The 26,476-nt window shown below is 41.0% G+C and overlaps 3 protein-coding genes across 4 annotated transcripts in view; all 3 read left to right on the top strand.

The window, feature by feature from the left end:
- LOC141799243 (collagen alpha-1(XX) chain-like) overlaps positions 1–7,977 on the top strand; it is a 33,810-nt gene extending 25,833 nt beyond the window's left edge. For both annotated transcript variants that reach the window (XM_074681429.1, XM_074681430.1), the window contains exons 23-42: positions 8–64; positions 523–561; positions 679–817; positions 1,357–1,499; positions 1,743–1,852; positions 2,249–2,407; positions 2,512–2,589; positions 2,908–2,994; positions 3,091–3,144; positions 3,882–3,977; positions 4,108–4,161; positions 4,282–4,335; positions 4,431–4,484; positions 5,586–5,657; positions 5,965–6,000; positions 6,123–6,189; positions 6,311–6,499; positions 6,650–6,727; positions 6,824–6,994; positions 7,168–7,977. In XM_074681429.1, the coding sequence (XP_074537530.1) occupies positions 8–64; positions 523–561; positions 679–817; positions 1,357–1,499; positions 1,743–1,852; positions 2,249–2,407; positions 2,512–2,589; positions 2,908–2,994; positions 3,091–3,144; positions 3,882–3,977; positions 4,108–4,161; positions 4,282–4,335; positions 4,431–4,484; positions 5,586–5,657; positions 5,965–6,000; positions 6,123–6,189; positions 6,311–6,499; positions 6,650–6,727; positions 6,824–6,994; positions 7,168–7,196 (1,766 nt within the window). In that variant the 3' untranslated portion in view covers positions 7,197–7,977. The remainder of the gene's footprint in view (positions 1–7; positions 65–522; positions 562–678; positions 818–1,356; positions 1,500–1,742; positions 1,853–2,248; positions 2,408–2,511; positions 2,590–2,907; positions 2,995–3,090; positions 3,145–3,881; positions 3,978–4,107; positions 4,162–4,281; positions 4,336–4,430; positions 4,485–5,585; positions 5,658–5,964; positions 6,001–6,122; positions 6,190–6,310; positions 6,500–6,649; positions 6,728–6,823; positions 6,995–7,167) is intronic.
- A 1,837-nt stretch (positions 7,978–9,814) lies between these two features.
- dpm1 (dolichyl-phosphate mannosyltransferase subunit 1, catalytic) lies at positions 9,815–13,547 on the top strand. The gene is made up of 9 exons (XM_074681574.1): positions 9,815–10,002; positions 10,273–10,372; positions 10,598–10,631; positions 10,717–10,793; positions 11,442–11,467; positions 11,607–11,702; positions 11,806–11,874; positions 12,064–12,178; positions 13,056–13,547. Exons 1-9 carry the CDS (start codon positions 9,872–9,874, stop codon positions 13,158–13,160), a joined length of 753 nt encoding a protein of 250 aa, XP_074537675.1. The 5' UTR covers positions 9,815–9,871; the 3' UTR covers positions 13,161–13,547.
- Positions 13,548–14,885: 1,338 nt separating this feature from the next.
- adnpb (activity-dependent neuroprotector homeobox b) lies at positions 14,886–26,476 on the top strand. Its single transcript, XM_074681681.1, has 4 exons — positions 14,886–15,503; positions 20,312–20,428; positions 21,987–22,079; positions 22,227–26,476. Exons 2-4 carry the CDS (start codon positions 20,321–20,323, stop codon positions 25,194–25,196), a joined length of 3,171 nt encoding a protein of 1,056 aa, XP_074537782.1. The 5' UTR covers positions 14,886–15,503; positions 20,312–20,320; the 3' UTR covers positions 25,197–26,476.

Raw genomic sequence — 26,476 nt, 5'->3', positions numbered from 1 at the left:
TCACCAGCGTCTGCTCCGGTCAGAATTCCCATTCATCCCCGGCTGTATCCAATCCATAATGAAGGTAGGAGGAAGTAGTATGTGTGCTCTAAATGGGAGGGTATATTAATTCAGTCCAAACTAAGTAAACTTGCTTTAAAAGCAAGTTTCAAAATACTCCTGCAGCTCCTGGTCAACTGAAAAATTCATGAGATTGAATTCTCTCTTGAGCATCTCAGCAACAACATAATAAGTGGGTGTGTGTCACCATGTTTTTGGGATGTTTCTGGAAAATCAAAATCAGTTTCCTTGTAATTATGAGAAATGAATTCATGTTCCTGTTTAAGCTGGCTGTTCAGACACAGTACAATGTGCTTTTTATACCAGATTTTGATCTTTTGAAATCTGAATATCTATTTTGATTTTCCCTGAGTTTTGCGACATTGGATTGTTATTTTTTCCTTTCAAATGCCAATTAAGATTCTCTACCCTGATTGTCTCTGTCCTGCTGATAACGATTTAACACGTCTGGATGTTTTGCAGTCTGCCCTGAAGTCACCATCAGAAACAGCATTGTAAGAGGTGAGACGAGCTCTCTGCTAAAATAATCAACCTGTCCTTTAGTCTAGGCACTCAGGAAAAAAAAAAACATTTGCCTGAACACATGATCTTATCTCTGTTACGTGTTTGAAACCTCAGGATTTAACATGATGGAGGCATTTGGTCTGACTCAGAGGGCTCACTCATCAGTTGAAGGCGTGGCAGCCGAGCCTTTTGTCTTCAACACCCTCCCCACCTACACCCTGTTCAGAGACGTCCAACTGACACAAAGCACCAAGTGAGATCATACCCTTTAATACTTCTGCTCCTCCCTCTACATATTCCTACATATATACATTTCTACACCAGTGACTATAAGTAGAGCCTAATGTTATCCTAGCTCTGTCAACAAAGATTCAGAAGTGAATGTGGAGAAGAATATGAAGATGGAGGAAGTGTATTTACCCAAATGTGACTCTCTCTCATTCTGGTTTGACTTAATATAGAAGTCACCCAGAGGTCCCAGCACAATCCCCATTTGATTTTAATTGGAATTACATCTAAAAACAGTGACTTTACTGTTGTGTGGGACACATATTTGATCCTCATGTGCTTCTGAATAAACAAAGATGTATCTGTAACCATAGACAACTGTGGGATGACATTCATCAAGGTTTAACCTGACAGTTTTAAACCATCTGAAACACAGCTCTCATTGTGCTGCTGGTTCAAACATCTTGACTCTATTCTCATTCTTAACACTGATCATTTCTCCAAAGTGGATTAAGCAGATCCCCTCAGCCTTTATTAAACAGACTTCTTCCTCTCTCCTTCCAGGTTCATCCACCCTGCAGGCTTCTCCCCTGAGCACACCATCAGCATCGCCTTCCGCATGCTGCAGGAAACACCCAGGGAACCCTTTGCCCTCTGGCAGCTCACTGATAATGACTTCCAGCCCATGATGGGGGTCGTGCTTGATCGTGAGTCACATTTCTGCATCTTGCCTACACACAAACTGGAGACTGAGGTCTATTTTCTCTCATGTTCAGACAAATGATCTTGTTTTTACCCCTCTCCAGGCACTAGAAATGAGTCTCACTATTTGCATTTTTTAGTAAATGTGCCTTTTTATTTTGTTAAAGCAATGCATCTAAGAATTCCTCATTTTAAAAATGTAGTTTTTGAGTAATTGCTGAATGTCTTCTTGTTTGTGCTTGTCACAGCTACAACTAAGCACCTCGTCTACTTCAGTCTGGACTACAGGGGAGAAGTACAGAAACTAAGTTTTGATCAGTCACAGGTCCACAGACTGTTCTATGGGAGTTTTCACAAGGTGAGATACAGAGTGCTACAGCTCAACTGTTACTTAACTATAAAGAAAACACTATTTCTTTTTAAGTTTCACGTCATTTTCAGACCAGGAGCAATATATCAAATGAAATTCCAATTTTATAAATTATTTGTGCAGTTGTAACTTCATACTTTGAATAGTAAAACATGAAAGACTTGACTTTGTATGACAGGCTTTTAGTTAGGGGTGATGTAGAGTTATCAGAAGATAAATCTAGTTAAGAAACTCCAGGCTTTCATTTCACTTGATAAATATATGTTATAGTCCAAAAGCTCAGTTTAAAACTTTTGTAATGTAAATATATTGAATTGAATTGTGGATTTAATGAAATGTCATCTACCTTTGACATTCTTTCATTTATTTTCTTTCCCCCGGCAGGTTCACCTCTCTGTCAGCCAGGTGAGTGTGTCCCTGTCAGTGGACTGCCAGCATGTGGGTGAGAGGCCTGCTCGCCCACTAGGCAACCTGCCGACTGATGGCTTTGAGATGCTGGGAAAGCTTGTGAAGACTAGAGGACCAAATAGTGGATCTGCACCGGTAATCTTATTCTAAATCCAAACTCTGTCTATCCTGTCAATAAATTTCACATCCTGATTAAATCTTTACTCAGTCTGTATCCTGTGTTTTGATTTTTTTATTAGTTCCAGCTGCAATCCTTTGAAATTGTCTGTAACAACACTTGGGCTACAGAGGACACCTGCTGTGACCTGCCTGGAGTGGTCAGTCTATCATTAGAAACATTTACCTTCATAGTTCTTTTCATGGGCAAACTGTGAGTTATTAGTGTGTTAGAGGCTATGAGAGAAGTTTAATGAGGTAAGTGCTGACTTTGAATAGTTAAAACCATGACAGACATTTTTAATGTTAATTAACATGTAAAACAAATAATAATAACCCTTGCCTCACACATTAGACTGCACATTTTTCCTGTTCCTGTCAGTTATTCATATGGGCTGATATACTACAGTACAATAGATGATCAAGTGACTAAAGGTTTACCCAATGCTTTTATACTCAGTGCTGTCTTTCTGTTTCAGAGAGATGAGGAGAGCTGTCCTGCCCCGGCATACACCTGTACCTGTTCCTCTGATATCCCTGGAGCTCCTGGGACTCCTGGACCTGCTGTATGTTTCCACAAGACCCCACACAGGCCAAGACTACTGAATAACCTCTGTTTATATAATCTTGATGTTATAATTTAATTCTTTTCATTCCCTCAGGGAAGACCAGGTCCAAGGGGTGAGAAAGGTGAAAAGGGAGAGCTAGGCCAAAAGGTGAGAAAAAATAATTTGCTGTGTTTTATACCTTGTGGGGTTTGCACATCAACACAGGGATGTGTTTTTCCTTCGAAGTTTAGTTGATTTTGCATCAAAACATTTTTTTTCTAGAGCCGAAGATTATCACAACCCACCGCAAAACATTTGAGATTTTCCAGAAAAAAGGAGGACAAAGACAAGATTTTTTCATTTTATTTTACAGCATAAGAGTAGAAAAACATGAAAACAAGCAACCCAAAATGGTTATGGCAGGGTTTGATAATATTATTACCAGGTGAAGGATGATGCATTACTCTCTTGTAATAATAATGTTTTATCTCAATGAGGCTTTCCTGGTTAAATAAATCTTAAACACAGTAAAACAAACAAAAAAAAGTCCCAAGTTTGACACAAATGAGGATGATCTTCTTTAACTTTTGAGATGCTAAACCACATTTGTTCACCTAAACAAAGTCAGTGGAACCAGTTACTATTAGGAAGCAATGTTTTAGCCTGTAACCTCAAAGAGATGCCTGGGTATCCAGTATGACTTTCTTATCAGATCATTTTGATAGGTGTGGTGGAGCCTGTGTAGCCTTTAGTGTCAAAGTTTTGTTTGAAGACGGTTGGTGTCTCAGCTAAAAAGATGGAAATAAACAGGAGTTCTGTATTGGCATGGCATACATGCATTAAAGATCATGTTTTATTTTCAAGCAACATTCAGATGTCCATGAGTGATTTTCTCTGTGTTTCAGGGGGAAGTGGGACCTCCAGGGAAGTCTGGACCTGAGGGTGGTCTTGGACCCTTGGGCAGTGCAGGGCCTCGAGGCATAGCCGTGTCAGGAAAAATGGTGGGTAACCATCTTAGCTTCAAATATCTACCTGTGGACAGTTATAGTGGTTGATGTTTTTCTGGTGTGTGTTTCCTGCTTGTATTACAAATCTAGTTAATATTTTAAAATGATCTTTCACTTTCCTAAGGGTCCCCCAGGTGCAAGAGGGGAAAAGGGGGAACCTGGACGGCCAGGTGTTCTGGTGAGTGTAATGTGAAACAGTGAAGTCATAAAAATATAGAAATTCTTCTTTCTCATTTTGTTGTCCAAACCTTTTATCTGTCTCCTGTTGCTCTTCTCCTGACCATGTGTTTTTATGAAGGGTGGACCAGGGCCTCCAGGTCAAAAAGGTGAAGAGGGGATTCCAGGACCAAAGGTGAGCAGTCACTGTCAGCTGCTTCCCTTATAGCTCCCTTAAACAATGACTGTACCACCGTCTGACTTCATCGACCTCTCTGCTCCGTTTCACAGGGCATCAGGGGACTGGAGGGTAACATTGGTGGACCTGGCCTCACTGGACCTAGGGTAGGAGTCATTTTAAGGCTGTGAATGCACTTATATTTGACTTTGCTTGTGGAAAACTTTGAACATGCTGCAGGAGTTTTCTATACCTAAATTTTGGGGCTGATGCACTTTTGTTCTTGTGCCACCAACAGGGCAGAATTTGCACTTTACAAAGACATATTACACATACTGATAATTGACCCCCTACCTTTTCATTATGGTTTAAGCCTGTCTCTGGCACCACCCTCTGGCCAAAAACTCCACATTTTTTCCTTCAATCATTAAAGGAAAAAATGTGGGATTTTGGCTATTAAAGTTTAATGGGATGCAGTTTGACAAGATACACAACGACCTACGAAATCAAGAACCGTCATTACGTTTTGTTTTTACACCATACTCTGCATCTTGTTTCAACACACAGGAACCATTTCTGCTGACACAGTTCATTTGTTTTCTTTGTTCATTTGCATTAGTATTATTCCTGTTTTGTTGGTTAATGTGAACTAATACATCAGTATATGATTGTGGAATCTTATGCACATTCATTTTTAATCAACTTAATTATAGAAATAAACGTATATTAACCTGGGACTTAGAGTAATCAGCCTCGCATATAACGGAATGAATATGTAGATAAATGATATGGGTGGTTTTATTGCTGTCAGATAAACTAGTTTATTTTCTCCTGTTGAATAATATCCCTGTTAAAGTTAAAGGGATAAACCCTTAATGATCATGACCATTTTTATTGTTCAATAAAAATGAACAGATGTTTAACTCGATGGTGTAATAGCTCTATAAAACTCAGGAGTGATACGCTTGCTTGAGTCTCTTATGTCTCCTCACTCCAGTATGAAACTCCAGTGTCTTGTTACCACAGTCTGGATACTTTTCTGAGTCAAAGTCCAAAGAGGAATGAACCCCTCAATAGTTGAATGTAGAGCCAGACACAGTGTTTGTCTCATAGTGAAAACACTGTCTTTCTCACTCACTGATGATTCCCCTGTGAGTGTGTCATCGCCTCCAGAGCTCAGGGACTGGCTCTATGACCGTACATCAATCCATCTGTTCTGTCATTTGTTTGTTGTTCATCACATCGATCTGTCTGTTTGCGTTTCAAAGGGTTTCCAGGGAATGCCAGGATACCCAGGGTCTGTGGGGGAGAGGGGCCCTTCAGGACCTGTGGGACCTACAGTAAGAACAGAGGGACAAAGAGCTCCTCATCACAATCTGTTGTGTACTAAACATTCACAGTAAACATGGGAGCATGTGAAATCTGACAGCTGTATTTGCAGACACTAAGCCACTCTCATATTTTCAGATGTGAGAAAAAGATGCAAACACATTAGCAAAATGACAAGTATACTGTGATTTATTTAGTTATTCAGTTCAAGATCAAACGTGATGCAGTGCAAAAAGTGGGATACTGTAAACTGCAATAAAATGAAGACATGCCAGATCGTTTATGTATGTTTCTGCTTATGTATCTTTTACTTCACAGGGTCTACCAGGGAATAAAGGAGAGCGAGGAGAGAAGGTGGGTCATATCAGTGCCATTATCCTTCATTGCAACACTGACATCTTTTTGAAAGTTAAGTCTTTTCACTCGGTGAATGCACTGATTTAAAAATGGCTGATGAATCTGCTCATTTGCTACAGGGAGAGCCTCAGTCTATGGCCATGATCTACCAGCTGGTCACCCAAGCCTGTGAACAACTGGTACACAGTGAGTACATCCGAAAATGTGGACATACTGTATATAACATTATTTTAATATTTTGATAACTCATCCAGCTTTGAATTAGTCTGGGTGTGACCATTTGTCTGAAACCATGTGTGTGTTTCAGAGGAAGTTTTGAAGCTTGATAGTTTCATTAATGAGATAAGTCGAAAGCCGAAACCCATTGAAGAGCCAGTGGGGCCTCCAGGTGAACCGGGTGTACCAGGGCCCAGAGGCCCACCTGGCGGCAGGGGCACCCAGGGAAATGTCGGACCAAGGGGGAGACTGGGCAGGGGTGGATACCCAGGAGAGCAGGGTAAGACGATGGAGATGGTTTGTTGAAAATTCCCATTTATCAAGCATCTGTTGAGCACAGCTGTCGTACTGAGAAGCCAAAGACCTGCTGTAAGGACCAAATTTCACAATATATGTTGATTATTCTGATTTGGCTCTTTCTTGTCTTAAGGAAGAAGAGGTTTGCCAGGGCAGAAAGGTGATGTAGGGACCAATATCCAGGGGCCCCCAGGAGTCAAAGGGTTTGCAGGTATCTTAATGCTGTACATTGAATAATTAGTCAGTTTCCCTCCACTGATTTCTTATCATGATGCATGCGTGTGTGTGCTCTGTGTTATATCTGCAGGTCCTCCAGGTGAGTCCAAGCTGGGAATCCCAGGTTCCAAAGGAGAAGATGGAAAGCAAGGACCCCCAGGGACACCTGGACCTCCTGGTCAGCAGGGCGAGGTTGGACCACCAGGTGTGTGTGACAGCAGTGGAGGCTGTCGAGGAGTTCCCCAGCAAACAGACCGACAAGGTAAAGTCTGCCAACTAAAATGACACACACACAGTTTAATTTGATTAAGAAACATTACATATTTGAATAATTTCAAAGGCGAGTTGATTGGTCATCAAAATGAAATACTTTGAACGTTTGATAACATAAAACTGTTTTTGTATTCACTCTTTATGTGTGCTCTCTTGATGCAGAAGATGCTTATTATGGCTATGAGCCCTGAGTGGGTATCAACACGCAGGAAGCACCTGTCAGGAATGAGACTGGACATCTGTTTGAAATGACTATGGTTCCTTTGGAGCTGAACAACAGATTTGAAATGGAGTCTGAAAAGCTCGACTGAAGAGGTTTGGTGTGTTGAACTTGTCACTGACTGGAGGTGAAGCTGTTCAGGATCCATCAAAAAAGGAAGGATCTTTCCATTTGACCCTCAATTGTTCTATGACCATAAAAAAGGAAACAAAAGGATGTAAGAAAACAAAAGAACATTTCTGTCATAGAATAGTGTTAAGATGGATGGATGGCAAAAGAAAGGAAAATACTTTACTTTTGGGATCAGTCAAGTGCCGTCTCCTGCACCAAATTCGCACTGAAACCTTTTGTTACTTTATGTATTCATGCACTGTATCGATGCTGAGTAGTTTAACCATCTGTGGAACATTTCTACCTATTTCATTTGCTAACCTTAACTGCCTCAATGATAACGAAAAAGCATAATCCATGGTGTAAAAGTGTCTTTTTCCATGGTATAAATGAAACTGTGAGAATGTTTGTGGTCATTTTAAGATTATTACTACATAGTTTATTATATTTACTGTATACAGTTATTCATGTATAATATTTTATACTATTCCTGTTGAAAATTCACGTTTACATCTTCTGATTTCCTTTGGGGAGGGGTAGAGAAATTTAACAGTGTGTGTGTGTGTGTGTGTGTGTGTGTGTGTGTGTGTGTGTGTGTGTGTGTGTGTGTGTGTGTGTGTGTGTGTGTGTGTGTGTACAAGTGTGTGAAAGAGATTGGATGTTTTTTTAAAATGTACAAAATTTATGTATTTTGAGGTTTGTCAATAAACTTTCATTATTATGTGTCTTAAGGAGTGTAATGTTTTTTCTTTTCATGACTATCTGAAGAGATGAAGTAGCTGGATATACTGACACTGCATTCTGGCTTACCTCTGGCTTAATTACAAATTAAAAGAGAAATGTAAAAAATTGCAAATGCTTTATGTACAATAAGTATAATGGGCAGCTTGTGTTCTTGTGGTTCCTTTAACTATATATTTTTCTGTTTAAATGAATATTGTTGTTTGTTGCTTGATGTTTCTATTAATAATGTGGAGGCTTTCATACATTTGCAGCATCAGATTCAAAAACTTTCCCAAGGTACAAGAAAGTGTAATGCTTTTATATGAATTTTGCTGTTCTTTTCATTGGAAATCTTGAAATTAACTTTGAATAACTTGAGGGGAGCCCACTTTAGAGAAGGTACCCAACCTCAAGGTTTCCTGGGCCTCAAAAGAAACAGTTGATGTATTGTCAAAAAGAACTGATAGTCATTTTCCTCTGATGTTTAGTGGTCACAGCAGTGGACCGCTAAAGTCCATTTCTCCTAAATACAATGGTCTCTATGGTGGAACTGCATATTAGCCTTTAGTGTGCTCTCTGCTGCTCCACTTCTTCAAGGTTTATTCAGTGGTCAGTTGTTGTAACTGCATGCAAATCTTCTCAGAGTCCAAGCCGCCAGACAGCCACACTTGAATGGCGATGATATACAGTAACATCTGAGAACTATCATTATTTTGAAAATTTTGTGTCAAATAAGTAGTAAATGACGATTAACCATGTGTCGACTGAAGTGGACATCATGCACCGAGTATCAGAATTAGAATCAGAATCAAAGTACTTTATTAATGCCCGAGGGGAAACCTAGTAAGGTGCAGTTCCAACACAAAGTTAAAATGTGTAAAAATGTGTTAAAATGTTTTAAAAAGCATACAAAAAAATAGTTATTCATGGACTAACAACAACAAAAAAAAAGATATTCTAATTCACATGCTCAGGTGCATGTAGTCCACTGCAGTGGATATTTCTGTAAACTTTATGAACACAAATGGAGATTTAAAAAAGATTAATTGAAGACATTTTTCTTGCACTTAAAAGAATAAAAACATTTCAGGTAAAAATATTGCCACATGCATCCATAATTCATGCATGTAGTCCACTGCAGTGGATATTTCTGTAAACTTTATGAACACAAATGGAGATTTAAAAAAGATTAATTGAAGACATTTTTCTTGCACTTAAAAGAATAAAAACATTTCAGGTAAAAATATTGCCACATGCATCCATAATCCATGCATGGGAAGTTAAAATGTCATGGTTGTTTTTCGGAACCTTGAGGAAGAGGCAATTGTTTCCCTAGGCCTCTATTTTGAAGCGCACACAAGCCGCTTAAAAAGCTAGCGTAAGCAACCACTATGAAGTATAACTTTTCAAAATAAATGTGCACCACTTTTAATTTCGTCCTTACTCTGAGCCTCAAATAAACAGCCCCTGTCAAATAGGGGCTAATCATGTCATAGAAATAATAAGAAAAATAATTAAGTAAATCGGTAGGAACGATCTTTTGGGGAAACATGCAAATTTAATCATAATAACAGTCAAACTACGCTACAATGCCAAGTTTGCCGCAGTACAGTTTATCAAAGTGTCTTCTGTTATCTAAAATGTCTTCATTTTTTTACGTGATGTGGTGAAAAATCAACTAAGTGAAAAAGGAGTTCATTTGGATAGTGGATAGACTGTAGTAATGCTACTACCGGATTTACTTTGAAGAGATTTTACAGGATATTGTGGTGAATTCATCAAACTTTGCCAGTGGACTTAAAGAGTGTCGACATGGCTGGCAGAAAAACTTCACAAAAACAGCAGGAGCAAGCCGACAAATACTCAATTTTGTTACCAACTTACAACGAAAGGGAAAACTTGCCTTTGATAGTTTGGCTTCTTGTGAAGTATTTCGGTGAAAGGTGAGTTCATAGGTGACGTTTAAGCGGCTCGACAAGTGCTAGCTGTTAGCTCATACCACTGCTGTGCCAGTTACTGATGAGTTGTCACTAAACTAGAAGGAGAGAGTCTCAGCTCCGGTTTAAACATTTGTTTCCCAGATTTGCCAGCCAACAAGAAACTTCTTAATTTCAAGTGAAGCCGCTTAATCCACGAATGATAACTGAACGATTAAAAAAATATATAAAATGATAGAATAATCCTTACAACCCTTGATGTTGTTGTCCTTTCAGTGGATACAACTACGAGATAATTGTTATTGACGACGGAAGCCCAGATGGGACACTGGAGGTGGCAGAGCAGTTGCAGAAGATTTATGGAGAGGAGAAGATAGTAAGTTTAAGGTTTGGTGACGTTACCAGTCAGAGCCTAATGATGGCGCCAAGTTCATCTCAAAAAAAGACTTACATCATGTATTAAAGAGTTTTTCATATTTTTAAATATCTTAATAGATTTTGAACCTAAAGTTTTGATTCAGTTTGCTGTATTGAGTCTCAGTAAATGAAGATTGCTGATGATCTATATGCATCTTCCTAATCTCTCCTCACTGTTTCTTAGCTGCTGCGACCAAGAGAGAAAAAATTAGGCCTTGGTACGTGGAAAACTTTGTGAAGACTTAATGTTTTCATCCCAGAGGCCTTTGCTAGTTACTGATGATTTTTTTCTTCTTTTTTAAGGCACGGCCTACATCCATGGCATGAAACATGCTTCTGGAAACTTCATCATCATAATGGATGCAGATCTTTCCCATCATGTGAGCAGAAACACTTTTCATTGTATCTCAGCAGTGTACCACATTTCATCGTGTAGATTTGTTTACAAAGTTATTTCTTAGCCTCAAACTAACATTTGATAAGTTAGTGACTATTTTCATAATCCTTCCCTCAATTATTTTTTTGGGGAAAAAATGAAGATTGTATTCCTTACAGCAAACAAATTGTGACAGACATTGGTGACATTAGAGTTGACATCAGACACAAACGCTGCATTGGGAGGATTTTAGCAGCTGTAAGTGGACATGATACAGGAAAGTGAGACTAAACAGACTGGTGAAGAAGTTCAATTCAGTCCTGGACCCTGTAGAGGTGGAGGCTGACTGGAGAATGTCTCGTCTCTGATGGACTTTTTTTTTCTAGTTGACACTTATAATACTATTCTATTTATATATTCTTGGATGTTTAGCACTACAAAATTTCTTGCACTGCTGCTGTGACTCTGAATTCCCCTTTGTGGATTAATCAAGAACATTCTATTCTATACTAATGGTATTTGTATATGAGGTCTTCGTCCGTATATTGCCAATGTTGAATTTTTTTTAGTCTGCTTGATGGGAATTATTGATTGAATACACATATAGTTTAGGAAAAAAAATTGTAATCTTGTAATTTTTTCTTTATTTCAGCCCAAATTTATTCCAGAATTTATTGAGTAAGTATCTCTCGCCATCTCATTATATTTTTACAACTTAATCTTATTTATAAAGAAACAAAATTTATAGTTAGAATCAGGAACACAAATGAGACATGAGAGAGGTGTTAAGTTATGGCCATGTTGTCTGTGTTGTCAGAAAGCAGAAGGAGGGTAATTACGACCTGGTGTCTGGTACTCGTTACAAAGGGAATGGAGGTGTATACGGCTGGGACCTGCGCAGGAAACTCATCAGGTAACTACAACCCAACAGGAGAACAAGTCAGATTCTGATTTTAAAAGGAAAGAGCCTGAGGTTTGATTCTTCTTCTCTCTTTCTGTCTCCTTTTGGCTCACAGTCGGGGGGCCAACTTTTTGACTCAAGTGTTGTTGAGACCTGGTGCTTCAGATCTCACAGGCAGCTTCAGGTGAGTGTTGTGTGTGTGTGTGTGTGTGTGTGTGTGTGTGTGTGTGTGTGTGTGTGTGTGTGTGTGTGTGTGTGTGTGTGTGTGTGTGTGTGTGTGTGTGTGGTGAGACAAGTGCTGCTGGAGTAAGACTTGTGAGTGCTGGTAGGCGTGCTGTCTTACACTCGTGCTGCTTGTGTTCACTGTCTTCAGGTTGTATAAAAAGGAGGTTCTGGAGAATCTTGTGGAGCGGTGTGTTTCTAAGGGGTATGTCTTCCAGATGGAGATGATCATCCGCGCCCGACAGCTCAACTACACAATTGGAGAAGTGAGGATCTTTGTAATTGATATTACCACTAAATGAATGCACTCAGTTTTTTTTACAGTTCTGTGGGAGCACTATTAGGCGAGTATAAATACTCACCCAGAACCCACTTTATTACACCTGTATAATCTTTGGCAGTTTTAATACAATCCCCAAATAAAGTAATTACAATTCTGAGTTTTGAGAACAAATTTTTAGAAATGTGTAAATATGTGGCACCAGTTAAAGAGGGGGTAGTCTGCTTTCCAAACAGTGCTTGATGTTCATACTGAACGTGTGAAGATTTACAAATTACCACATATTTGTATGTTAAAAAGATCTCTGAATGTCTGTAAACTGCTGAAAATGGTCAGTTCTAAATATAGCATGAGATATTCATGAGACTTACTGAAATGATGAGGTCAAAGCATCATGACCCCCCAACTGGTTCATGACACATTGGAGGATGGGCCCTAAAACACCAAGGCCTGCCCCAGACAGGCCTCTGGAGGGCTGGCCAATCAAAGGAAAGACAGTAAAGAGCCTAGAAAAATTACGATACCCCCTCTTTATACTCAGTTGATAGGGCATGTGCCCAATATGCAGAGGCAAAATCCTTGATGTGTCCATCCTGGGGTTTGACTTAGACCCTCTGGTTTTTGGTACATGTCTACCTGCTCGCAAGTCTACCCCTGAGCAGCCCCTTGAAGCCACACAGAGGCTCTTGAAATGTGGACCAACAAGCCTGTTAATTCAGATCCAGTTTGAGTATAATGTTGAATATCTTTTTAACCTTTTTTATTTTATGAGAGGTACCAATAAAGTAGGACTGACAGGAAACATTATCTACCCTAAACATCCACTGACTTGATAATGTCTCTCTGCTTTCCTCTCCTAACAGGTTCCCATTTCTTTTGTGGATCGAGTTTATGGAGAGTCCAAACTTGGAGGAAACGAGATTGTGTCATTTGCTAAAGGACTGCTTACACTATTTGCCACAACATGATCACTGTTTGGACATGACAAAGTCTTGTACTATTCATTTTATATCAAATTTGTTGTCTTGAACAAATAGTTGGATCAGAGTCTTATAGATGGTAAAGTCTAACCTGATGATGGTCAGAAAGCAACATGATGGAGATTGTTGAGACGGACCTTTAGCACTAAATTTAAAGCCTTCTGTCTGTAAATACCTGAAATGCTGAAGAAACATGATGCTTTACATTCCATCATCTTAATCAGTAATTTTTTGTATATTACATAGTTTCTCATTATTTCCAGCCGAGACAGCAGTTTGAACACTTTGTGAATACAGTCGTCAGATGGGTTTAAATAAAACTTCATTTGCTTTAACTGTGATTGTAGGAAATAAACAGATTGTATTGTTTGCTCCGTTTATTAAGTCTATTTATTGGATTTTCGGTGAATATAGCTGTCTCAGATTTTCACATATGATATTTTCTGTGCAGAATCATTTGCATTTTTTAAAAAAATTTACTGATGTAGTATTAGCCTGTATTTCTCATTTAAAACAAAAAAACAATAATTATATCACACTTGCCATGATGAGCACACACATTTCATTACTAACCTCGTCCACGGACGTATCCTTTGGTGCCTTTTATTGCCATATCTAATCTTGGGAGTTAAAGTTTTGCAGTAATGTATACAGAGGTCACAGCAATGTGAATTAAGATGAGTCAGAAAATCAGTTAACAGCGTGTTTTTGCCACATCATTAGAAATGGTTGAAGGGCTATGAAAGGGGAAATCATGTTTTCTGGTATGAAAGTTGCTAAGTAAGCATTCAGAGGTTTGTTTATTACATGATTAATTTCCGAATAGACCCACATTTAAATATTTACTTCACAAAAACAAAAAATATTAATGATGATAATAATAAATCAGCTTAACTATTCACAGCATCTTTTATACACAGAAACCTGTGGTGCACGATGATTCTTTGCAGGAGAGAAAAAAGCAACAATCAAAACAATGAAAAAATATATATATACAAAAAATATGATGAAAAAATGAATTCATAAAATGCATAGAATCCAGCAATATCTGTTAAAACTAGTAAAATAAGAAAAAAATGAATACTTGTAATTTACATTTTGTTTAAGCCAATAATATGTCTATTATTTTGAATTGATACTTAAAAGGTAGGTCTTAAGTTTACTTTTAGAATCAAAAAGAGAGCTTGTTGGTTTGACCTCCAATGGCAGAGAGTTTGAGAGTTTTGACATAAAAATGAAAGAAGTTCTGCCATCTATGGAGAGGAGAAGCTTTAAACGCATGTAAGGAACTTTAAAATCATTTCTAAATTATATAATGTACTTGAGTTGAGCTAAAACTAACTCAGGGAGAACAGCTTTATTTCTTTGATGGTTAGATGTGTTGTCATTAATTTGGTGCCAATAATCAGTGCTGTTTATTAGGCCAGCCCAACAGAAAAACAGTCCAGGTCATTTTGGAGACATAATGAATAGTACAGCGCCACCTAGCGTTGGCCCAAACCAATGGGTGAATATCACTTCAGTTGTGCTGGGTCTCAGCAGATCTCAGTACATCCGACCCTCTGCAGGGGAGGCGGTGGACACCAGATGTTGCCCAACTACGCATGCGCTCAAATTTGAAGGCCCCACTCTGGAAGTACGCCCGCTGCCGGTTAATACTGGTAACTGCTGCTGCTTGCTGTTTACCCCTCAGTCCCGACAGCACCGAACCAAAGGTCCACTGCGGTTTTTACGGATCGAAAAGGAATGTGGTTCTATATAGACAAGATCTTAATTGGCCAAGCTGATTAACAGACCAATTAAGACTTTTATTGAGCTTGGCTCACGAGGGATCTCACAATGAGATTATTTATGCTAATCAAGTGGATGTCACTTCCGCCCCTTTTATTTGCGCCATTTTGGATAGGGCAGTTTCTGGGCTGGATGTGTGTATTGTCTGTCAGTGAGGGGAAGAGGCAAAGCGTTATCGGCTGCTAGGCAATATTAGGCAGACTTTGGGCAATTAATTTAAAAGAGTGGGCACGCATCAGGGCAGAGATCTGTCCTCATCACAAAAAGGGATGGACGTCTCGATTTTCTAATGAGTGGCGGAGGCTTTCTTGTCCCGTTTGCCGACCACTGGGAGGAAGACAGCCCGTGTCGGCGAGGGGGAGTTTGGTTTGGAGGATAGAAAGACGGCCGGCTGTCTGGTCCCAACGTTACCCACCGACGTTAACTGTCACCTGGAAGGATAACGACGTTGCTGGGATATCTGGTTGAAGTCTGTACACCGTCTCTGTCAGCCTGAAGTGACACATTTCACTCAGACGGGAGTGCTGGATGTGAAAGCAGGTAAACTTGGCTGTCATGAAGCAGGGTACAACCGTCAAACGAGATAGTTTGGTGTTAGCCGTGGCTACCTGCGGGGATGCGATGGGTGGTGGTGGTGAAGTACATGTGAGGCAACTTGTTTCTGTAAGTCAGGGGCGTTCAGCGTTACCTTCCAATTGAATGAGATGGGTTTATCTGTATTTTTTCATTTGTGTATAGAAGTAAGGTCAGAAATAGCAGTGTTAGTTCTCGAACAGCCCATGTTGTGGGTGCGAGTTTGCTAGCTTAGCATGCTAAGTTAGCGCGCTGTCCCCATTCTTTGTCATCGGCAGTAGCTCCCTGCCAAAGCTATCGATGTAGATACTGCCAGATGTTAACCACAGATTAGATCCACAACACCACGCAGTTCATCGCTTCTGTGTGGAGATCAAGAAGCTGCAGCGGCAGTTTTTTACAAGTAAATGTTTGAAATGCTACGAATAATACACGTACATCTACATTACTGTACTCTGTGTTTGTTTATAAGGGACGCACGACTCCCAGTCACAGGCACAGACTGGTTGTGTATCAGTATAACCAATGAATCATTTGGCTATTGAAAGTTGTCCTTGAATAATCAAACCATATATACCTGAATATGGTGAAACAGGTGACACATAGGCTGTGATTGGGTTGTGAATTCACAGGTAAATTGCTGTACGATTCATTATGATTATCAATACACTTTTAATCACATAATGGTAACATCGCGGTACAGCGATAACTGTCAAGTTGCACTGCTAAAATATAATGATGCACCCAATCAAATAGTACGGAAAACCCCTTAAAGGTAAAGTGCAAGGTTAATGTCTCTTTTAGGAATCATGCAGAAATGAGTCACATTAAATGGAGGTATGCATAGAAATATTTCTATATGGCACTAGTGATACAGTAACTGTATACTGCAAGTCAAGACGACTGTAAATTCTTTGACATTTTGTCTCATCCCTCATGCATTAACAGTGTGTTTGATCCAGGTGAGGGGGCGTCCTCCTGACCAGGACATGTGTATGGTTAAAATCAGGGTCATCACCAGCATCAACAGACACATTAACCTCACATTAAGACAACCCTCCACTTTTACAGTTCAGGGCTGCAGACAGAGCGTGATTACACTGAAACAAAAATCTAACCCCAGTTGACTAGCAACCTGTCTGACTTTTAGTAATTGGATGTCACCTGAAGCATTTACCTTCAGAAGAAATCAGCAGACTCACATTAAGGTGGGAAAAGCGTTATTACTCTAGAACACAAGTCACCATGACGTCCCAGTAGAAAGATCATGAAGCAATATGTGTTTGATGATCTGAAGGCCTCTTGTTTTCTCTTTCTCATATCACATTTGAAGGGGTAAGCTTGTGTTCTGCCAGCAGCCCTCAACAGAGCAGCCTCCTATTGCCTTTTCTCCCTCTCCTATCCCTTCTCTCCCTCCCTTCTCTCCTACTCAGCCTCTCCTTGGCTTTTTTTCCTCTTCTTTTCTTCCACCCTCCCCTCCCTTCCCTGCCTCTCCATCGCCCCCCTTTTCTCTCACCCTTTCATTTTCTCTCTCCCTACTCCCCCTCCTTCTTCCCTCACCCACCCACCCACCCTCCCTCCCTTCCACTCCTCTAAGCCTGCCCGTCCGACCTCCCTTCCTCCCCCTTCCCCCTCCACTTCCGTCGCTCGCTCTCTCCTCCTTTTCTCTGTCCTCACTGTTTTCCTCTCATCTCTCCCCTCACACTCCCTCTCTCGCTCTGCTCCCCTCCCCTCTCTCACCCTTCCTCCTGGCTCCCTCACCCACACGCTCCCCCACGCTCACACTCATCCACCCCCTTTTGCTGAACTCTCTTGCTCCTTCTGTCCCTCCCCTTGCAACATGCCTTCCTCCCTCACTCCTCGCCTCCCTTCCTCGCCTCCCTTCCTCCCCTCCTCTTCCCTCCCCCTCCTCCTCCACTGCAGACATATTGTAGAGGCTACTGCTGACTCAATAGGAGGCGCCATTCTGTGATGGTATTGCGAGGCAGGGAGAAAAAGGGGGCAGGCAGAGTATAGGGAGGCTTACATAATGGAGCGGCTCTCTAGCGCCATCCATGAGTAGTGAGAGGAAGCAGGAAGGAAAGACAGAGAGGAAGTGGGCAAGGGTGTATGTCCAACATATTCCCTGACTGTAGACAGAAAGACTGCAGATGTTGGAGAGAGAGCTGCATACAGGTGTGTGGACAGGAGCGTCTGCAATTCAATCAAACCAGCAGCCCTCGGAGCATTCACACAGATCTGAACTTTTTTTTGGTGTTTAAGGAAGGAGAGAGGCTCAGTTGATCGCTGGGATAGTTTGTTGTGGCTGAGCTGCCTATATGCCATCATGTTTAAGTGACCTTTGACCTCACTACAATGAGCTCTGATCTGAATGGAGACTTTGAAACATTCACTTTGCGCTAGAGCTTAATAATGCAAGTTCACATGTAGGCCTGTCACGATAACAAATTTTGCTAGACAATAATTTTCCAAAATATTATTGTCAATATTATTTTGATTTTTTCCCATTTTTTCATTGATGTAATTATGATAAATGGGACAATAAAGTGAGTACACCATATCAAAAGCAAGAAACTTTAATTTCTTAAGAGTATTTAACTGTAATTAAAAGGTCAGGATCTTTTAAATAAAATAAATTAAACAAAAAATATAATAAATTTAACAAACAAGAAATAGAAAAAAATACAATGAAAATGAAATGGACTCTCCTTTAGAAAAAAATACATGTCAATGAAAATTATTAATACTAATCAAAAACAATAAAACATAGACCCTGTCTCTGAAGAAAAAACGAAACTCCAAAAAAACAACAACAATAAAAACTATAGCCTAAATAAAAGGGAGTTTATACAGTTCCTGAATTGTTTGTAACATGTACTTTTTCCCAGTCAATCCGTACTGTCTGTCAAACATTTTTAAAATTTCTGGCTTTTAACTGTATTGAAGGGCTGCATTTCTTTGGCAATGTCGCTGTCTTTGAGCGCCCACCATTTGGTGCTTTTATTTCTATTTACTTTGCAGACCAAAGCCTCAGTGAAAGCGGACTGTCAAAGAACAAGGCTCCGCTGCACCTCCCTTTCTTCTTCTTCGTCGCCACTATTTTCAAACAAATGCGACATATCAGCTCGTTGGTGTTCATGAGCTCACGCCTTGTTCATTCTGATAAAAAACAAAGTATTCCCACACTGGGACTGTGGCAGGCGGCTTAAGAACCGTATCTTTTGTGCCATCACTCATATTAACGTGTTTCCTCCTTACCCCTCAGGACGCTCGCTTCAGCTCTCTCCGTGTGTACGCGCAAGCAGCCCCGTCTTCACCCCAAAGATCGCATTTTTGACAGATGCTCACTCCGCTACAAATCCGCTATAGAACCTATGCACCCCGATGTTAGGAAAGATATACGTAGTGAGCCATCTTCTTATTCAGCCTCTTTGGTGGAAAGAGAGGAGGAAAACAAACATTCATGCACGTGTCAGTTTATCGAGGCTGGCAAACTTACCGAGGACGTTTTTATTTATCGTTCGGTTAAATAATTTGTTGATTATCTTGACAGGCCTATTTACATGTGCAATATCACAAGCAGGAAGTGTATTGTCTTGACAAAGATTCTCCAGGTTTGCATCGCCAGTGATAAAACTACAATAGATAAATTTCTCTTACACCCCAGTACAGGTGTGTCCTTCATCAGAGCACTCAGAAAACTGAGCGTCTGCAGGCAGAGTCAGTGTATCACCTACCTGTAAGCAAACATGAATGGATGAGGCTGGCGCAGATTCAATTACGGGAGCTTTTGAGTGATTATACTCTTGGTATCAACAGCATCGGCTTGTGCTGATCAACTCAGTGGTTAGTTGAAAATAGCGGTAAATTCTAGAAATGAATAACTAAACTGTGAGAAAGATTTTTTTGTCTTGTCTCATTGGTGCTGGTGGAGTTGATGTCAGAGGGCTCCTGCCAAATATTGCAGGGTTAAGAAACTAGGCCTGAGAGCTGTTGTTGCCACAATCCTCATGTATCATAAAGACAGACCCGATCATCTTTCAGGCAACAACTTTACCCCTTTTAGTCTCATTACTCCTGCAAGTGATGTGACAATTACTAGTTGTCAAACTTGTTGTAGTGACTGAATAAAGCCACACTAAACTCTTAGCTATAAGACATCTCTGTCTGATGCCAGTAAAGCAAAAAAGCCTGTACTTATTCTTAAAAGACATCAAGCCATCAGTGTAGTGTGTTTCCAAAAGGGGTTTGATCAAGATTTTCCTTTTTCAGTGTCAAAGGAGGACGAGAACATTGACAATAATGATGTGAAAATCCACTCTGATGATCAGTTACACTCTGTAAACGTTTATGTCAAACACTCACTGAGGGCTCCAGCTGTGTCTGCAGCTCTGTTGTCTTCTCATGTTCATTAATATTGATAAGAAAACACTTAAAACTGATTGTAAGGATGAGCTTGACTGCAGCCAACATGTTTATTTTCTTTGCAATGTGTTAAACACTGTGTATTTTGTCAAGCAGTACTTTCACCTCAGTTCTATGGTTACCTACCATGTTGAATATGTAAACGTGTTCCATCATGTGCTTCAGTCAGAAAGACTTACAGTATAAATGGTATACTTATAGTTGTGAAAACTTTCTGCACACTTGCCTGAATACAAGAAAAAGTAAATGGAGTGCAGCAAACTGACTTGCAGTTCATTTAACAGACACCTGTCCAAATATGCCCTCCTAGTGTTGATAACATGCAGTATGTGTCTGTCTTTTCAATCCAGGCGGACAGGATGTTCCAGCTCCCTGTCAATAACCTGGGCAGTCTGCGGAAAGCGAGAAAAAATGTTAAAAAGGTCCTCGGAGACATTGGCTTGGAGTTCTGTAGAGATCATCTAGAGGTGAGCATGCTCAGACAACTCTACTTTTTATTGATACATTTGCATATAAAAGTTTAACACTCTTACTCCCGCAATACACCCAATGCCATTAACATCATTGGTTTGAGAGGTGTTTTTATTGGATTACATGCAGCTATAGTGGACATGTTTTGGTTTGATTATAGGATCAGTGTAGGAAATGGGATTGACATTTCCTTTGGCTCACTGTGAGACTTCATGGTTCAGCAGTAAGGTGGTGCTGTGTAAATGTGGACAATTTGTGAACTTTATCCAAAGAAGTGACACATATGACACATACTTAGTGACAGAGATGAATCAGTCCTATCCTGGTGTCCAGATCAGTTCAGACTACAGACTCAAAGTTAGATCAGATATGAGTGACAAAGTGCCAATCTATAGGATAGATCTATTTAACTCAGGTCTATGCTGCTGTGCTTACAAAAACCATGTGGGTACAATATCATCAGCACCAGTAGGTCGGTGTTTTCATGATGGCCTTGAAGAGTGTGCTCCTGATTTTGCTTAAGAAGTTACTTATTAGAGCTTTCAGCCATATTCAATATAGAGATATGAGTAAAAATTCCTTTGGTAATACATCTGAAACTGAAAAAATCAATGACACATTTCTGCAATTCACTTCTGTGCTCATCCCTCAGATTTTGCTTGATGAACAAGACGACAGAGGATGAATTTGGGTTTGTGCAGGTCAACAAATCTGTTGCGTACTGTTTGAATGAAACACTTTTTGTGTCTATGTTTAAACATTCCTTATCAGATGACAAGAGTATGTGTACTTATCCTGTTCACTTATTTATTTTATTACAGTTTATTTAAACAGAAAAGCCTCAATACAATTAACGAAAAATCTGAAAGAATGTCCTGGAAAGTTCCACAGGATTCTCAGCTGGTATGCTGCTGCCCCTTGGTCTGTTACACCAAGGGTTCTTTCCTCATCAAAGCAGTCCCTGTAAGCCATAGCATGTTCATCCACTTAACACTGTTAGCCAAGCTCATGCAGTGTCTCTTCCTCTGAACAGCAAATAAAAAACAGGGAGCATCCGTCCTCTTATGGCATTAAGATCCACAGTGTGGTTGTACCATGGTTCTAGCAACCTGTCACTGTAGATTCCAGTCTGAGCCAGAGCAGAAACTAACCAGAGCAAACAATGGATTTAAGGATGCTGTGAATGTTGTATCAGGTTGCTCTGTACAAAGGAACTTCTGCTGAAGTGATTCAGATGATTTGAACAGGTTGGTTTTATCATGGAACCTCACTGATGATGTTAAAGGTCTTCACAATAAACTCAATGTAATTTAATTAAGCATTACATCTGTTGTTAGTAACACTGCGTCATTCAATCTTGTCCTGGAAACCAACATACTGAGCTGTCAAGTTTACCTCAACACCTTACCATTCTATGAACACTTCAACTAGAAATCTGCAATCACCTCAAAGCAAGAAAACTAAACCAATTCCTCTGAATGTTTTAAATGTATTCTCCTGATTTCATGAGCTTCTTGTAATTTTCTTTATGTTTTTGTTGCTCCTGTTGTTTAGGACTACAAAGATTATACTCCTCCAGATGTGTACATAAAGCACACAACCTGGGATGATGTGTGCATGTGGGAACCCTCACATACCAAAGTCCAGGTTTGTGATACACAACACTCACCCCTGTCACATAATTATGAATATGTGGTTTTTAAAAGACAAAAATGTTTAAAGTTAGAATGATATAGTTTTGATACTCGTGGAGAACTTTTTAAATCTAAAACTGTTTTACCTTTATGTCTCCAGGACTACAGATCAAAACCTTTCTGCTGCACTGGCTGCCTCTTCTCATCCAAGTACTTCTCTGCATACAAGAGCCACTTCCGCAATGTCCACAGTGAGGACTTTGAGAACAACATCCTGCTTAACTGCCCCTACTGCTGTTACAATGGCAACAAAAAGACTCTGGAAACACACATCAAACTTTTCCACATGCCAAATAATGCCGTGCGGCAGGGCGCCGGTGGGATGGTGGCAGGAGCTGGAGGGATCATGATGAAAGATGGGATGCTGAAGAGGACTGGGGACAGTGTGGAACAGGCTGTGTACTACTGCAAGAAGTGCACCTACAGGGACCCTTTGTACAATGTGGTGCGAAAGCATATCTACCGGGAACATTTCCAGCAAGTAGCCCAGCCCTACATTGCAAAACCAGGAGAGAAGACAAACGCTCAGAACGGTGGCACAGCTGGACCACCAGGAGACACTAAAACAAACAATGTCAACAGTAACCAGATTCATTGCAAGAAGTGTCTGTTTGTCCCAAGGACTTATGAGGCACTTGTTCAACATGTAATCGAGGACCACGAGCGGATTGGTTACCAGGTGACTGCCATGATAGGGCACACCAGTGTCATAGTCCCCCGCCCCAAACCAATCATCATGAGCCCCCCCAAAACACAAGGTGACAAAACCATCATTGGGATGGGCCCTAAAGGTGCTGTAATGGCTACTACCAGGACACCAGGCTCACAGCAGCTCAGTCGAGTTGTCATCCCAACAAAGACAGGCTTCAACTCCAGTCTTTTAGCGGGATTAAAACACGATGCAGTTAGATTAAAAGCAGGAAACACCCAGCCATTTTCTATTGGTAACCAGCAGGTTAGAGTTACTTTACCAGGCAATGCCCAGGTTTCTGTGCCCCAGCAGTCGCACGCAGCAAAGCAGCTTATTTCTGGAGGCAACCTGAGGGGTCAAGTTGTGGTGAGTTCCTCCTCTCTCAAATCCAACCCCCTGGGTTCTCGTGTGCAGGCAGCAGCTACTACAGTAGCTTCTGTCACAGCTAAGAAAGGTGGCTCCTCAGTTCTGGGCACGTCTTACACACAGAAGTGGAAAATTTGCACCATCTGTAATGAGCTGTTCCCGGAGAATGTGTACAGTTCTCATTTTGAAAAGGAGCACAAAGCAGAGAAGGTGCCTGCTGTGGCCAACTACATCATGAAAATCCACAACTTCACCAGCAAGTGTCTCTACTGCAACCGCTATCTCCCCAGTGACACGTTACTGAACCACATGTTGATCCACGGTCTGTCCTGCCCACACTGCCGCGCAACCTTCAACGATGTGGAGAAGATGGTGGCTCACATGAGACTATCCCACCCAGATGAGAGCGTCGGCCCACGAACAGATTCTCCCTTGACCTTTGACCTCACTCTGCAGCAGGGTACTCCCAAAAATGTCCAGTTGATTGTGACTACCTACAACATGAAAGACGCCCCGGAGGAGTCGGTGGCATTTCACGCTCAAAACAACAACTCCACCTCTGTCCCGTCGGCCTTATCTGCTTCCCTTTTGTCAGGAAAGAGGTTAATGCCTCAGCATCCGCCCAAAACACCTTTAGCAACCGTTGACAGTGCACCAACGAAGAGCATCCCTCAGGCCTCTGTGCCCTACAAGAGGGATGTGGGGAAGACGCTTTGTCCTCTTTGTTTCTCAATTCTCAAGGGCCCTATCTCTGACTCATTGGCCCACCACCTGAGAGAGAGGCACCAGGTGATTCAGACAGTCCACCCTGTGGAAAAGAAACTGACCTACAAGTGTATTCATTGCTTGGGGGTTTATACTAGCAACATGACTGCCTCCACCATCACTCTTCACTTGGTGCACTGTCGAGGTGTAGGGAAGTCCCAGAATGGGCAGGAGAGCCGTGTCGCTCATTCTCCACGTGTCAGTCAGAACCAGAGCAGCTCTCTGAAACGGCCCAGCTTTGATAACACTGACACGAGCGCACCAAAACGGAGGAGGCATGGGCCTCCTGGGGAAAGGGCCCACCCACGGGATTATAACAGTCCACCTTCATTTGTAGAGAACTCTGATGAGCCTGTGACTCTGGCTATCGACCCCAAAGGACATGAAAACGAGTCTTATGAAACCAGAAAGGCATTTCTGACTAAATATTTCAATCAAGCACCGTATCCCACGCAACGGGAGGTGGAGAAGCTCGCAGCCAGTCTGTGGCTGTGGAAGTCAGACGTCTCGAGCCACTTTGTCAACAAAAGGAGGAAATGTGTGCAGGAATGTGAAACTCAAAATGCTGACGTTCTGCTCGGGTTCAGTATGCATGAACTCTGCAAAGTAAGACATGAGTTAGCACTCAGCCATGACAGTGTGTTTGAAGGCAAACAAAACGAGAGGCGGACATCCAGAGCACATATGGGGCTTTCGGAGCAGGCTCTGCGGAGACATAAAGAGCTTGTTGCTGCTAATGGTGGCGTGGCCCCACCAAGAAAAGGACAGCCAATTGTGGAAGGTACTAAAGTGACCCAGTCTGCCCCCCAACCCAACAGTGCCAGCAGAGACCAAACCAAGACAATCAACAGCACCTTACCACAGAAAATGCCTCTGGACCTCTCTGAGCCCATCGCCATTGACTCTGACAGTGATGACGAAGAGCAGCAGAGGGATAACAAGGACCGAAAGGGAGAGGTACGTCTCCATGGTAACCAACAGCTTACTGGAGCTAAAGAGAGAAGTGAATCAAGGACAGGGTCTAAGATAGTTTCAGATCTAGATGATTTGTCAGATGATGACGACGACGACGACGATGATGAAGAAGATGATGACGAGGAGGAGGGAGAGGGCCACGTAGAGAACGGGTTTGGGCTCACAGAGGGCTCAGGAGGAAGAGACACACTGCCCATCATTATTCCTAAGTTTGTACCATCGTCTGCTAGAAGTGGGCGGGACAGAGCTCCACTGGGCAAACAGCAGGTCTGACTGACTCCAAACTCACTGTCAGAGAGACACTTGAAGTTTGATCCACGCCAACAAATCTGCCTCGTTTGAACTGAAGGGTAACACCTGGTTCCACTGGGTGTGTGTGAAGGAGGGAGTAATAAGAGACCTCAATCTGAGTCTACTCAAAACAAGCCATCCAATGACATTTAGAAGCAGGACTCAACACGCAGCTAAGATTGATGTAAAGATTTGTAAACAAAGTTTTAATGTGTGTCCTCCAGTCAGGGGAGGCTCGCAGACTGAAGTGAAGTTACACCAAACAAATAGAAAGTTTTTTGCCTTCTATATACTTTATAACATTGAGGTAAGGACTTCTTATTGTTCCTTTAGCCGCTGAAAGAGTGGCTTCAAATATTGACTTGTGGGGTGAAGCTTTTGAGCTGGCCTGATAATCCTTCATTTTTCCTTCTGCTAAGATGGGCCATGTAAATTTGTACAGTCTTTTAGACGTGTTTGGACACATGTTGCCGTACATGTACCCTTAAATATTTGCTATTACCTATGTGTAAGGTAGCCTCATATGTTCTACATTGGTATGCTTAACGATAGGTGTTGCTTTGGTGGCTGGTATTAATTTTTTATGTTCAAGTTTATTTTTCGACAAAAATTAGTTCTTTTTTGCAAAATAATATATCTATATATAAATAAAATTAATAGAGTTGATTTCATTATGCTTTACCTTGATTAGATTTATTTTTTTAATTTGACATTTTTTTAAATTTTGTTCTGACAGAAAACTTCAACTTCTTGCAGCCTTACGCTCATTAGCCTTGACTCAACTGTTCTTGCGCTCCATTTTCATTTTGAATCGTTCATTTGCCCCCCACAAGGCTGGACAGTAACCACAACACTGAAACTCACTAAAGTGAAAGCCTTTTTTCCAAAAAGAGAATTGTGTTCAATATGTGTTCTTTGAATTGTGCATAATTGTTTTGTTCCTATTTTTCACTCAAGCATTTATGAACAATAAAGTGCTGTAATTGTGCTTCTCACTGAACCTATGGCCATGCAGGTTTCTTCGTTCTGGGTAAGGAACAGAAAGATTGTGCCCAAATTGATCTGGACACTTGATGTGATGCAGCTACAAGATGGACTTGAAGTGTAGTTTTGTTGTAACTCTGCAGCTTGAGTCTCTTTGCCTATTGTGAACACGAGAGCAATCAGAAAGTCTTCTTAACACCAAGAGTTTCCCAGAAATGTTCCCATTTCCTTCAAAGACCAAATTAAAATGGTTATGCCATTTTTTTAAATCTATACCA

This window comes from Halichoeres trimaculatus, unplaced genomic scaffold, assembly GCF_033239565.1.
Source record: "Halichoeres trimaculatus isolate MK-OKI-2021-1 unplaced genomic scaffold, fHalTri1.1 fHalTri1_scaffold_11, whole genome shotgun sequence".
NCBI classification, from domain to species: Eukaryota; Metazoa; Chordata; class Actinopteri; order Labriformes; family Labridae; genus Halichoeres; species Halichoeres trimaculatus.
This window is presented reverse-complemented; position numbering and strand designations above follow the sequence as displayed.